Source organism: Oratosquilla oratoria, chromosome 14, assembly GCF_046742065.1.
Source record: "Oratosquilla oratoria isolate Oo_2021 chromosome 14, ASM4674206v1, whole genome shotgun sequence".
NCBI lineage: Eukaryota > Metazoa > Arthropoda > Malacostraca > Stomatopoda > Squillidae > Oratosquilla > Oratosquilla oratoria.
The window spans coordinates 43,413,945-43,427,024 of NC_134790.1; the positions used below are offsets into that span (position 1 = coordinate 43,413,945).

General features: G+C 42.8%; 1 protein-coding gene across 5 annotated transcripts in view; it reads right to left on the reverse strand.

Moving 5' to 3' along the window:
• Bre1 (E3 ubiquitin-protein ligase Bre1) overlaps positions 1–13,080 on the reverse strand; it is a 136,057-nt gene that overhangs the window by 75,625 nt on the left and 47,352 nt on the right. For 3 of the 5 annotated variants that reach the window (XM_076198036.1, XM_076198038.1, XM_076198035.1), the window contains exons 9-12: positions 12,307–12,564; positions 10,491–10,607; positions 9,478–9,660; positions 5,165–5,355 (exon numbers count right to left, since the gene is read on the reverse strand). In XM_076198036.1, coding sequence (XP_076054151.1) covers positions 5,165–5,355; positions 9,478–9,660; positions 10,491–10,607; positions 12,307–12,564 — 749 coding nt within the window. The remainder of the gene's footprint in view (positions 1–5,164; positions 5,356–9,477; positions 9,661–10,490; positions 10,608–12,306; positions 12,565–13,080) is intronic. The other 2 variants (XM_076198039.1, XM_076198037.1) reach the window with 1 other exon arrangement.

Here is a 13,080-nt window from a genome sequence, read left to right on the forward strand (position 1 = left end):
ATCCTACACCTTCCCCACTACCACCCCAACCTCAACATACAACACATACAAAACACACATCAACATATTACAACACAACATTGACGGTATTAACACGAAAAAACATGAACTTGAACACTTTCTTAAACAACACAACATACACATTGCGATTTTACAAGAAACAAAACTAAGACACTCGCACAAAACACCATCATTTCATAATTACACCACCATCAGACAAGACCGGACTGACGGCTATGGCGGTGGACTCATCACCCTGATCCACCACTCCATCTGTTTTGTGGACACAAGTGCCACAACCAAAATTCTCCTCCCTACCACAGATAACACAACAGAAATCCAATCCATTCGAATCCACACAGGCAACAAATCAACACTGACAATAGTTAACATGTACATTCCCCCCCCAATCATCCCCCACAGTTCCAGACACCTTCAGGCCTCATTTTAGCCAACTAGCCTCAATCCCCAACCTGATCATGGGTGGAGACTTCAACGCCAAGTCGTCTGCCTGGTATGTCGACAACCCTGACACAGACAGAGGGCTTGATCAGACTCAGTTTGACTCATTGACTATCATGAACAACACACATAATCATACACATATCCCACACCAAGCCCTCTACACTCCCTCCTCTCCTGATATCACCTTTTGCTCCCCCTGCCTAACCCCAACAACATCATGGAGAGTGGTCGGAACCCTTGGCTCTGACCACCTTCCAATCATCATCACCACCAAAACAAGATGCACCCCAGTCGGCCACAGACACACTTACACCAATTACAAGAGAGCTAATTGGGAAGCTTTTACTGAAGAGACAGAACAACATTTTGAAACACTTAACAGTACACCAATCACAAACATAAACAATGCTGTGCACACTTTTAATACAATCATACAAAATGCAGACAACAGATACATCCCTAGAGGCAACAGAAAATCACACAACCCCAACTTCACACCAGAAATCCAAAGCCTCATCAGACAACGTGGCACACTTAAACACGGTACCCCCACACCTATCCCTCAAAACATAGCAGACCAAATACAAACACTAAACACTGTGATTGCCAATAAAATACATGAACAAAAAACACAAAATTGGCAAAACTTTATCAATACACTTGATCACAAAACAAACACCAGCAAATTGTACAAAACACTCAACAGCATTACACTATCCAACAGTAACACTACACGCTCTCACGCAGCAATAATCACAACAACAGATAATCTACCCTCAAACAGACAACAAGCAAACGCACTCATACGTCATTTTGCACAGACAAGCCATCTCACTTCTCACCCTGACGACCGACGCACCATTCGACGTAAGAAAGACTTTCCAACAGACTCAGACTATACCCTTCATAGACAGTCAGACAAAACTCATAATACATAGTCTCAAGCACTCATCTGCCTGTGGCCCTGATAACATAAGCAACATCCACCTAAAACACATTGGACCACAAGGTATACACGCACTCACAAATATTGCAAACTACAGCTATTCACACAACACTATACCCGACATCTGGAAGCATGGTAAAATAATCGCCATTCCAAAACCGAACAAAGACCCAACTATCCCAACATCGCACCGTCCAATCACACTTCTCTGCACCCCCTCTAAAGTCATTGAACGCCTAATACTTAAACTTGTCACACCACATATTCCCCTTGCTGACTCAACACGGTTTTAGGCCACTACACTCCACAAACACTCTTCTGACAAACCTCACACAAAGAATTTTAGATGGCATCAATTCAGATAGGCCCCACCAAAGAACACTTCTTATAACATTAGACATTAGTAAAGCTTTTGATGCTATCCCCCGCCACAACCTAACAAATAAAATATATAACACAGACATGCACAATAACACCAAAAGATGGCTGGCCAATTATCTGGCAGGTAGGAATGCTTATGTGTCATATAATGGCCAATCATCGCACATCAGAAACATTAAGAACGGAGTACCACAGGGCTCGGTTCTATCCCCCACACTATTTAATCTATACATGCATGACTTACCCACGCCAGACACCTCAGAAATACAAATCTCTTCCTACGCAGACGACATAACAATCACATGCACGCATCGTAACACAGACAAAGCTGCAAAAATAATCCAGCCATACCTTGACACACTCAACACATGGTTCATCACAAACAGACTCAAAATAGCTCCAACCAAATCTACAGCAACACTTCTCACCAACTGGACAAAAGAACACAAATACATACCTCATCTCTACATCAACAATACTCTAATACCACACACAAACACACCGAAAATTCTTGGTGTAACATATGATACATCCATGTCTTTCAAACAACACATCACAAACATAAAAAACAAATGCACACCCAGACTTCCTCAATCCCTCCTCTGACCCTGCCACAAGCGCAGTGTCGTCCGCAAACAACAGCTGGTGGCAGAGTTTGGGAGAGTATGTGATAGAAGAAAGCTAAAGATAAATGTGGGTAAAAGTAAGGTGATGAGATGTACAAGGGGTGAAAGTGGCAGTAGACTGGAAGTGAACATTAAGGGAGAGCGACTGGAGGAAGTGGATAGTTTTAGATACTTGGGTGCAAGTGTGGCAGGAAAAGGTGGAGTGAAGGTGGAGGTAGAATGTAGATTGAGAGAAGCGAGTAAATGCCTTGGTGGATTAAAGAGTGTAATGAGGAATAGACATTTGGGAATGGATGCGAAGAGGAGACTGTATGGAGGAGTGATTGTGCCAACAGCACTGTATGGGGCAGAAACGTGGAACATAAGAGAAGAAGAGAGGAGTTTGAATGTGTTTGAGATGAGGTGTCTGAGAAGTATGGTGGGGGTTACCAGGCTGGATAGAGTGAGAAATGAGGAGGTGAGGAGAACAGGGGTGAAAAAGGATTTGGGAGATAGGGTTGATGAAAGAATATTAGGATGGTTTGGACACATGGAAAGAATGAGTGAAGAAACACTAGTAAAAGAGGTATGGAAGGCAGATGTGGAGGGAGTGAACATGAGGGGACGTCCTAGGATGAGATGGATGGATGGGGTGAAGGGGGCTTTGGGGAAGAGGGGAATGTCTGTTGAGGAAGGAAGGGAGAGGACGGAAGACAGAGGTGAGTGGAGAATGGTTGTATATGGATGATGTTGTGATTGCATGAGGAGGAATGGGCGGGAGGGTGGGGGGTGGGGTAGTATGTGTGAGTAAATTTTGACGCAGCCCAAAGGGATTTCTCCCCGTCCTCTCCTTATATGCAAGGGGGGACGGAGAGGGGGGGTCGCCGATTAAATGAAGCGGCCTTGCTGTGGATGTGCTGTGTCTTGCGACACTGCTTCTGACCCAGGACGGTGGGCAGGGTGCAGGGATGACCCGTCATCCAGGAGGTGCTCAGATGAGAGGGAGGGTGGGAGGGGTGTGGAGTGTATATAGGGATGAAATGGGTGGGAGTGTTTTTATGCCTTTCCCTTTTTGGCTACCTCCCTTGGAAGGGGGAAAAGCCTTGGTATATGTATGTACACCCAGACTTAACGCACTTAAGTCCATCACTGGAACAACATTTGGACAAAACAAAGAAACTAATATAACAATATACAAACAATGCATACGCTCAGTGTTGAATTATGCGAGTCTTGCATGGGCTCCTAATCTCAGTGAGACACACCACAACACCCTTCAAATCATACAAAACAAAACCCTAAAAACAATTACAGGCTGCACAAATACAACACCTACAGACCATTTACACCATGAAACAAAAGTCCTCAAAGTCAAGGACCACCTTGACATGAGAGGCACACAAACACTTGCCGCAGCCACCACAAACACATTACACCCGCTACACTACATAGCAGAACACCCACACACACCAAGAAACATTAAAACAACACCCAAAGACCTTTATCACGCACAGATACTCTCTTCTCTTCCTCCACAACCACCAAATACCAGCCTCCGGAAACATATTCATAATTATATCACTCACCGCTCCATTAACACACTGAAAGACAACACTGCTGCATGCCAGACCCCCTGATATCCACCCTTCTGAATCCTCTCTCCCACGAAAAGACAGAGTCCACTTGGCCAGACTGCGGTGCGGTCACCACCCAGCACTTCTAAGCTACCAGAAGAGGCTGGATGACCGCGTTGTGAACAGCTGCCCAGGATTAACACTTCACCCCATACCACACAACACATAATGGAAGACTGCATTATACACAATCATGCACGCAAACAACACAACATACGCTCTATAAAGGATTTGTGGGAAAACCCAGTTTCGGCTATGGCATTCCTTGGGGAGACGGGACTGCTCAGACAGACAGTCTAGGGAACGACAACAACAACAACAACAACAACTTTGCCTTTGACTTAGCAATGTGGCAGGGGCCAAGGATGAGCTAAGATGGGTGGGGTGATAACTGATTTTCTGGATGGGTATGGGATGGGTGTTGAGTAGGTGTATGCTTCAACTTAGCCACCCCCTTATAGGAGCGGAAATGCTCTTTAGCCAAGGAGCCCATGCCACAAGATGCACGGTTGTAGCCAAAGCTGTCACCTTTGCCCTATTCATTTTATGGACTATTGGGGCAGTTAACAGTCACTGCTGGGAATCAGAGAGAAGTGCAGGACTTGAACCCACAGCTAAGTGAATGCAAGATCAGTATGTTTCCGATTAAGCCACCAGCACACATAATGCTCTTTGGTACATATTGATATGTATGCACTATCCTCCCTTATTTCCATATGCATAGCAAAGGCCCTTAGAAGGGAGGGACTGAGTCAAAGCACATATAAAACCCCCTGTTTCTGTTGATCTAATATTTTATATAATTTCAGGGACACCATCTCTATTTCTCTTGTGTTCCTGTGGCATGGGGTACGAATGCTGCAGCTGTTATTGTACACATATAATAAAAGTTAACAAAATGGGGCACACTAGAAATTCATCTTTCTATATCTTTTTCCCATGAAGAGTCAAGGCATGCTATGATAGCCACCCTCCTTACAAAGGGGGGATAACACCATTGGTATCTGCATACATGAAAACATTTACAATCAAATCTCCTACTTGATTAGTTCTGTGGAATATAGTTTTGTCTGGACTGTACAAGCAACTAATGTAGTATAACTGTCAAGTCTGATTCTGCTTCAAACTCTTACTTAAGCTCTGCCTTAAGATTTCTTATAATTTCATTTTCACGAGGATCCTTCATGGGCTGCGAGGCTCCTGCCTGCTTGCTTCCTCCCTCCTTTCCTTCCACTTTCGGTTCCTTCTTGCCCTCTTTCTTTACTTTTCCGTCCTTCCTGTCTCCTTCTTCTCCTGGCTGCAAAGGGTTACAGAAACTGACTTTCTGCGATGTAAATTAAGCAAAAAATGTTAAATATGATCTCTTATGAAATAATACAGAAATGATAATTTACATAATGTAATCCAACTGGTTACAATATTTGTCCATATTGAACTTTTCATACCAAATAAAAAAAAGCATGACTTAGAATGCATGAACCAATAACAAAATGCAAGCAACAATGAGTAATCACAATTAAACTTTATGTAAGAAACAGAAGATAGTATAGGGTGAAATGAGAAAGATAACTGTAGAATTAGCAGTATCAAGCAATAGTAACAATAATAAAAGTAATGATAAAGTGCACATGCCAGAGTTGTAGCTAGACCCATTTCTTTAGCTCTATGTGCTTGTAATTTTGGAGTAGGTATCAGTCAGTGCTGGGAACTGGAAGCAAGTGGAAGATTTAAATCCATAACTAGAACCACAAGTGACAAGCTATCTTCTGATTATACCAACAGTACACATAAGTCACCAATAACAATAATAAAGATTACCTAAAGTTTCACTAACCCATAAATCTCTCTGGGGAGAAATGTTGGACTGTTGTCTGTATATAAGTGTGGGAGGTTCCTATGCTATCAGCTTAAAAGAGGGTAGCAGTTGCTAGACTGTCAACTCGTGTGAAAATGAAGAAGAATTACTTCATAAAATTGAGAACTGAGAGAGAGAAATATATATATATATATATATATATATATATATATATACACACACACATATAAAAGGCCCAAGCCCACCAGTTGACAAAGGGTTCCAATCCTTATCCCTTGCCAATTATATATATATATATATATATATATATATATATATATATATATATATATATATATACATATATATATGCAAAATAACCACAGTAGAAGGGAAACTTGTAAACATTAAGTACTTTCATATATTATATCTTCAGTCTAAATTACAGAGATACAGAGTTGTGTTTAAATGTAAGTATCAGGTGGCAACCATAGGGGGGGAAGGGGGGGAGACAATACAATGTGAGGAGGGAGGATGACCTTACCTCTATCGACCTGACCAACACATAAGGCTCAATATGGCAGAAAGATCTTGGTGACCATTTGGGTTACCAAACAGTCACCAAGTTCTTTCGTTCGTGTGATTCACCTTTGGTCTTTGGATCAGAGGTTGGACTCGTGATCGTGCGTGCAAGCGTGCATTTGTGTGTGTGTGTGTGTGTGTGTGTGTGTGTGTGTGTGTGTGTGTGTGTGTGTGTGTGTTTACCTAGTTGTATTTTGCGGGACGAGAGCTATGCTCGTAGTGACCCGTTTTCGTATCTCTCTGCATCCAGTTTATTCTTAAAATCGTGTATAGCTTTGTCATTCATTGTTTCTCTGTTCAGTTTGTGTGTGGGGTAAATTTAGAGAAAATGAAATGTCTTGGGAGAGTAAAATTGTCATGAGAAATATGTATCTGGGGATGAATACAAAGAGAAGACTGTACAAACGGATGATGTTCCCATGACACTGTATGAGGGCAAACTTCTATCATATAACCACGGGCTTCTTTCCCCATATAAGGCAGGTAATTAAGGTACACTCACTCCCACCCATTCCACTCCCATCCCCCACTTTTGTTTCCTTCTCATCTTAGCTCCTCATCATGATGGGTCATCCCTGTCTCCTGCCCACTTCCTGGGTCAGAAGTAATGTAGCAAGATACAGCACATCCATAGCAGGGCCACTTTACTTACACAGTGACCCCTCACTCCTCATCCCTTCATGTGGAAAATAAAGATGGGGAAAAAATCCCTTTGGGATGCATCAAAATATCTTCCATATATAACCATTCTCCATTCACACCTATCTCCTGCTTTCCTTACTCCAACAGCCATTCCCCTATTGCAGCCCTTTACCCAATCTGTCCATCTCATCCTTGGTCGTCCCCTTAGGTTCACTCCATCCACCTCTTTTGTTTTCCACACCTCTTCTGCTAATATTTCTCTGAATATTCATTTCCTTTTATTGCCTACCCTGTGGTGGGGGAAGAGAATGCTACCACCAAGTCTTTCCACTTGAGTCGTAGGAGGTGACAAAAAACAGGAAGGGGGATGGGATTAGGAGTCCTGCTACCTGTAGCCCCAAAGGGGACATTCCTAAAAAAAGTAAAGGCATAAGAGGGTCTGGGAGTTTTTCAACCAGTACCCTTTCTATGCCTTTTTCTTTTTGGCTATACCCTGTGTAAGGGGGGAAAAAGCCTTTGGTATATGTATGTATGTATTATTTCCATATGCCTAAACCATCCCAAAAATCTCTCATCAGCCTCATCTGCCAGTTACCTGTTCACACCATCTCCACTCCTCATTTCTAACTCTATCCAGTGAAGTGAGGTGGCAAATTTTGAATCTATTAAAGGCAGAAAGGAGCCTTAATGCATTTGAGATGAAAGGTTTAAGATGTATGATGGGGGTTATGATGATAGAACAAGTGAGAAATGAAGTGGTGAGATAGGGCAGAGAGTAGATCTATCTACATACCAAAAGATTCTTCCCCCTTATAAGAGAGGTAGCCAGCCAAGGCTTGCACCCACCCCTATCCATCCAACTTCCATCTATCACCCATCTGTTTCCATTCATCTTAGTTCCTCATGGTTGTTCTTGTCTCTGGCCCACTGCCATGGTCATAAGCAATGCAGCAAGGCACAGGACATCCACAGCAGGGCCAGATGTTCCATTTACTTAGTTGGTGGATAAGACCGGGAAAAATTACTGGGAAAGAATGAGTTAAGAAAGATTGGAAAAGTGCGGAGGGAAGAAGTGGATTGAGTTGAGGTGAAGATCAAGACTGGGATGGATGGCTAAGGTGAAGAAGGCCTTGGGCACAAGAGGAATGTCTGTCTAGCATGGTTGGGAGAGGGCAAAAGATAGGTGTGAGTGGAAAGTGGCTGTGAATGAACGAGAAATTCAGGCTCCCTAAAGGGATTTCTTCTTGTCTGGTCTGTAAATTCTTGAGGAGACAAGGGCGGAGGGTCAACACATAATGAAGTGGTGGGGGTAAACCAGCTTCAGTTACTAGACCCTACTGTGGAGGTGCTGCGCCTTGCTGAATTGTTTCTAACCTGAGCAGTGGGCAGAAGACAAGGATGACCCTTCATCCATGGGTGTTGGATGAGTGCGGGATGGGTGAAGGGTGGGTGCATGCCTTGGCTGAACCATCTTATAAAGGGGAAAGGGCCTCATGGTATTGGTATGTTTGGAGACCATATTGTGTCAAAGATGCTAAGCCAAAGAGGTAATAAAGGAAAAATGTAAAAGACAGTGCCAGCTAGGACTGATCATCCTTCTCTGAATGGAGATTAGTCTCCAATAATAAAAGAACACTAAATGTATTCTGTCAACAATACACCTGCATGTCAATCATTATGGACAATATTGCCCTGTCATAAAATAATGCTGTAGGACTCTTGTCTGCAGGAACGTTGTTAGAAGAACAGGAAGTGGAAAGGAAGGGAACAAGGGGGAGGGAAAATGGAGTGATGGGGAGAGGAAGCAAGGTTTGATGGAAAAGAGGAGTAAATGGGGGAGAAGGGAAGGGAAAGGGATGGGATTGGGAAGGGGATAGGGAAGAGGAAAGGGAAGGGGAAAGGGAAGGGGAAAGGGAAGTGGAAAGGGAAGTGGAGAGAAGTGCAGAGGGAAGGGGAGAGGGAAGGGGAGAGGTAAGAGCAGAGGGAAGGAGAGAAAAGGAAAGGAGAGAGGAAAGGGGATGGGAAAGGGAAACAAAGGGAACTTGATGGGGAAAGGGAAACAAAGGGAACTTGATGGGGAAAGGTTAGGTGAAAAGGGAGGGAAAATAGAAAGTGGAAGGGTTGGAGAAGAGGAGGGGAAGGAAAAGGGTGGAGGAAGAGGAGGGGAAGGGAAGGGGAGGGGAAGGAGAGAAAGAAGGGGAGGGGGAAGGAGAGAAAGAAGGGGAGGGGGAAGGGGAAGGAAAGAAGGGGTGAAAGAAGAAAGGAAAGGAGGAAAGGTAGGAGGAAAGTGGGAGGAAAGGGGGAGGTAAGGGGAAGGGTGGGATAGGTAAGTGGAAGGAAGAAAAGGGAAAGTTGTAGCAGTTTATTTACAATTGTGCTGTTGTTACAGAATAGAACTCGTCTCAGAGGTTCTACAAAATCACTAACCTTGAGCTCCTCATCTTCCTCTTTCTTGACATCTGCACCACCTTCTGAATTCTGGGTGCCATCCCCAACCTGTGCGACACCTCCCTGAATTTGCCCGGAAGGTTGGTGATGGGTGGCTGCAGGATTTGCCGAGGAGGGAGGCCCAGATGAATCACAGGATTCGCTTCCTTCTTCTTTAACCACCTGATACAAGTCAGTTGAGAGGGCATTACAAAATTAGTTTCAACATTTGAACCAGTATAACCCATAACATCAATACACCTCGAGTGGTCTACTATAAAACCATGCAACACCATCACTATAAATCTTATTTTGGCATATAACAGGTCATTCTTTTCTGCTGAGGGGTTGAATCAATACTCAAAAGGATCTAAAATAATTTATACCTTTCTCGTTTGGGATCTAACATTAACTGTTACCTCAGTTTCTATAAATGAAACATTCTATCCCTACAGCAGCCAACAATGATCCTTGGGTCCCACTATAAATCTCAGAAAAATAGTGACTGTCATTAGTGACATAATAGTGTGGGTCTGTTCCAGTGCTAGTGGCATAATAGTGTGGGTATGTTCCAGTTCTACCGACTAGCAGGAGTAGGGGTGTGGTTACATGCTCTGCTTATATGAAAAATTAGAATAATGATAGACATAGTTGATAAGAGCTCTTGGGGGCTGTCCTTGGGCCATGGGGTTTAACCTGTGCTTAATTAAATCATATAAAATTTGTAACAGCAGTCTTAGTTTGCTACATGTTTAAAAGATATGCAATCAATCAATCCACTGTCCTGGTTTTCTCTAGTAGGAAACCCATGGCCCCATGAAATTGGCCACACCTACTGGTGCAGCCCTTAAGTCACTCAGGAGATTTTGTATACTCTCCAGAATGATTAAGTGTAGGCCACTATAGTATAAGGTGCTCCTTGTCTTCTGTGAGGAGGATATATTTAAAGGAAGTGGTGTCTGGGATAAGTATTAACTTAGGTGAACATACACAAAGGTTACATTAACTCTCACCTGCTCCTTCAGGCAATCCCCTCGATCACTACTGACACTGTCCTGCCGTTCGCTAACACTGGCACTCCTTTGCCTGGTTGCCAACTTTTGCTGGAGCTCCTCAATCTCCTTCTTCAACTGTAATGATTTCAGAAAACCATATATGATACCTTACCACTGTTCTAGGTGGGGATGGATGCCTTTGTTTTTTGGCAACCTCCCTTGTTAGGGGAAAGAGCCTCTGGTACATGTATGTGGATATGGTAGTAAAATAAAAGAAAAATACATACATATACCAAGGGCTTTTTCCTCCTTATAAGGGAGGTAGCCAAAAAACAAAGACATAAAAATCATTCCCACCCATTTCATCCCTATCACACTCCACTCCCCTCCACCATCTTATCTTGGCACCTCCTGGGTGACGGGTCATCCATGAATCTTGTTCACTGCCCTGGGTCAGAAGCAGTGTCGCAAGGGCAGTGGACACGATGCAGGGATGACCCGTCATCCAGGAGGTGCCAAGATGAGAGGGAGGGAAGAGGGTGGAGGGGAGTGGAGTGTGATAGGGAATAAAATGGGTGGGAGTGGGTTTTACGCCTTTGTTTTTTGGCTACCTCCCTTGTAAGAGGGAAAGAAACCTTTGGTGTATACATATATATATATATATATATATACATATATATATATATATATATATATATATATACATATATATATATATATATATATATATATATATATATATATATATATGTATTTTCTAACTTCATTTTTCTTTTAGCAACATTGCTAAAAGAAAAATGAAGGTAAAATAATACTAAATAACATTTAACTTGCAGATGCAACATCAGAAAGCCAATACTAATTTTCTTCACTTTCCCAATTTTTTTCCACTGCCTGATCTTTAGTGTAAAAATAAGAAAAACAGTATTTCTTCCCCTTTCATACTATGTGTCTGAAGCTGGGAAATGTCTGAATAAAACACAAGAACTATAAACAAGTGAAAATCTAATTCAATTCTGGTTGGTTTTACTAATTAAAAAGCTCCTGTCACTCCATGTAAACCTTGCCCCTACAGCATAACACAGAAACACAATTATCACATAAGCTCACTCAATGTAGGTCTATGGCCTACTGTATCACACAAACATAATGTTGTATGGAGCTCCATCTGCACAAAGCATATACCCACATCAAACCCATCAAAACCCAGTCATTGCCCCTCCCTTGTCAGCACCCCACAGATAATGGGTGTTAACCCCTTCAATACGGGCCACATCGCACGTCTGGCAGCATTAGCTGCCAGACGTGCAATGTTGCGTCATAATACTCACATTATAAAAAATAAAGTCACTGCTCTATCGCTCGTTCTCTTTCACCCGTGAATTTTGATAACCATAGAAAATATGATGAAGCCAGTTTACAGAGTATGGGGGTCACACAGGTACGACTACAATAAATATAATCAAGACGCCAACGTCGGCATCCTCGCGTACCCACCTCCTCCTCATGACGCCTATGTAGGCATCACCGTATGGAAGGGGTTAAGATTGGAGGGGTGATGACCGAGTTTGGCATGGATGTTGGATTGGTGTATGTTTTGACTCAACCAACCCACTTGTCTGAAGGAAAAGCCCTTTGATATAATGTATGAAAAATATGAATTATGTAGTATTGGGACCCCATGGGTTTGAAAGAAAAGGAAATGGACAACATCTTATACAGCCATGTGGATAAACATATGTGCTAAAATTTTTATATATATACTAGGCAGATTTACTCTTCATGCAGAATAAAAAATTATACTAAACAAGTAAACCACAAGTTATCACATTACCTTACTTCCTTCTGCAGCTGCCTCTTTGTACTTCCTCTTGTACCTATGGATTTCTCCTTTCAGCTGAGTGATGTGGTTTTGTAAAGAGGTTATAAGGTGTCTCATTTCTCGATTAATAGGCCCAGTTTGCTCATTTGCAGCAAGATTTTGCTCGAACTCAATTCGAAGCATTTCATACTCTTTCCGCACCTGAGCAAGCATGTCTTCAAGTTGGATGACTTCGGTTCGCAGCTTCTTCTGAGTAAGTAGCTCCTCACTCTGTGAAATTAGAAAATAGTAGATAAAATTGTGTGTAATTTTACACTGTATGTTTATATAGTCTACTGTACACTTTATACTGGAAGCACTTGCTGTGAATGCGCTGTGTCTTGCAACACTGCTTCTGACCCAGGGCAGTGGACAGGATGCAGGGATGGCCCGTCGTCCAGGAGGTACCAAGATGAGAGGAAGGGAGGAGGGTGGAGGGGAGTGGAGTATGTAGGGGACGGAATGGGTGGGAGTGGTTTATATGCCTTTTTCTTTTTGGCTACCCCCCCCCCATGTAAGGGGGAAAGAAGCCTTTGGTATATGAATGTATGTGTATGTGTGTGTGTGTGTGTATATATATTTCTCAACTACACTTAACAAGCTAATCCCTCTGAAACTACTACACTCACACTTGTCCCCCTTTCCCTTGCAAAGTGGAACTATACAGGGACTCCTCCAGTCCTCTGGCACTCCACCCTCTCTCTAACAAACATTAAATAACCTCACCAGCCTGTCCACCATCACTGT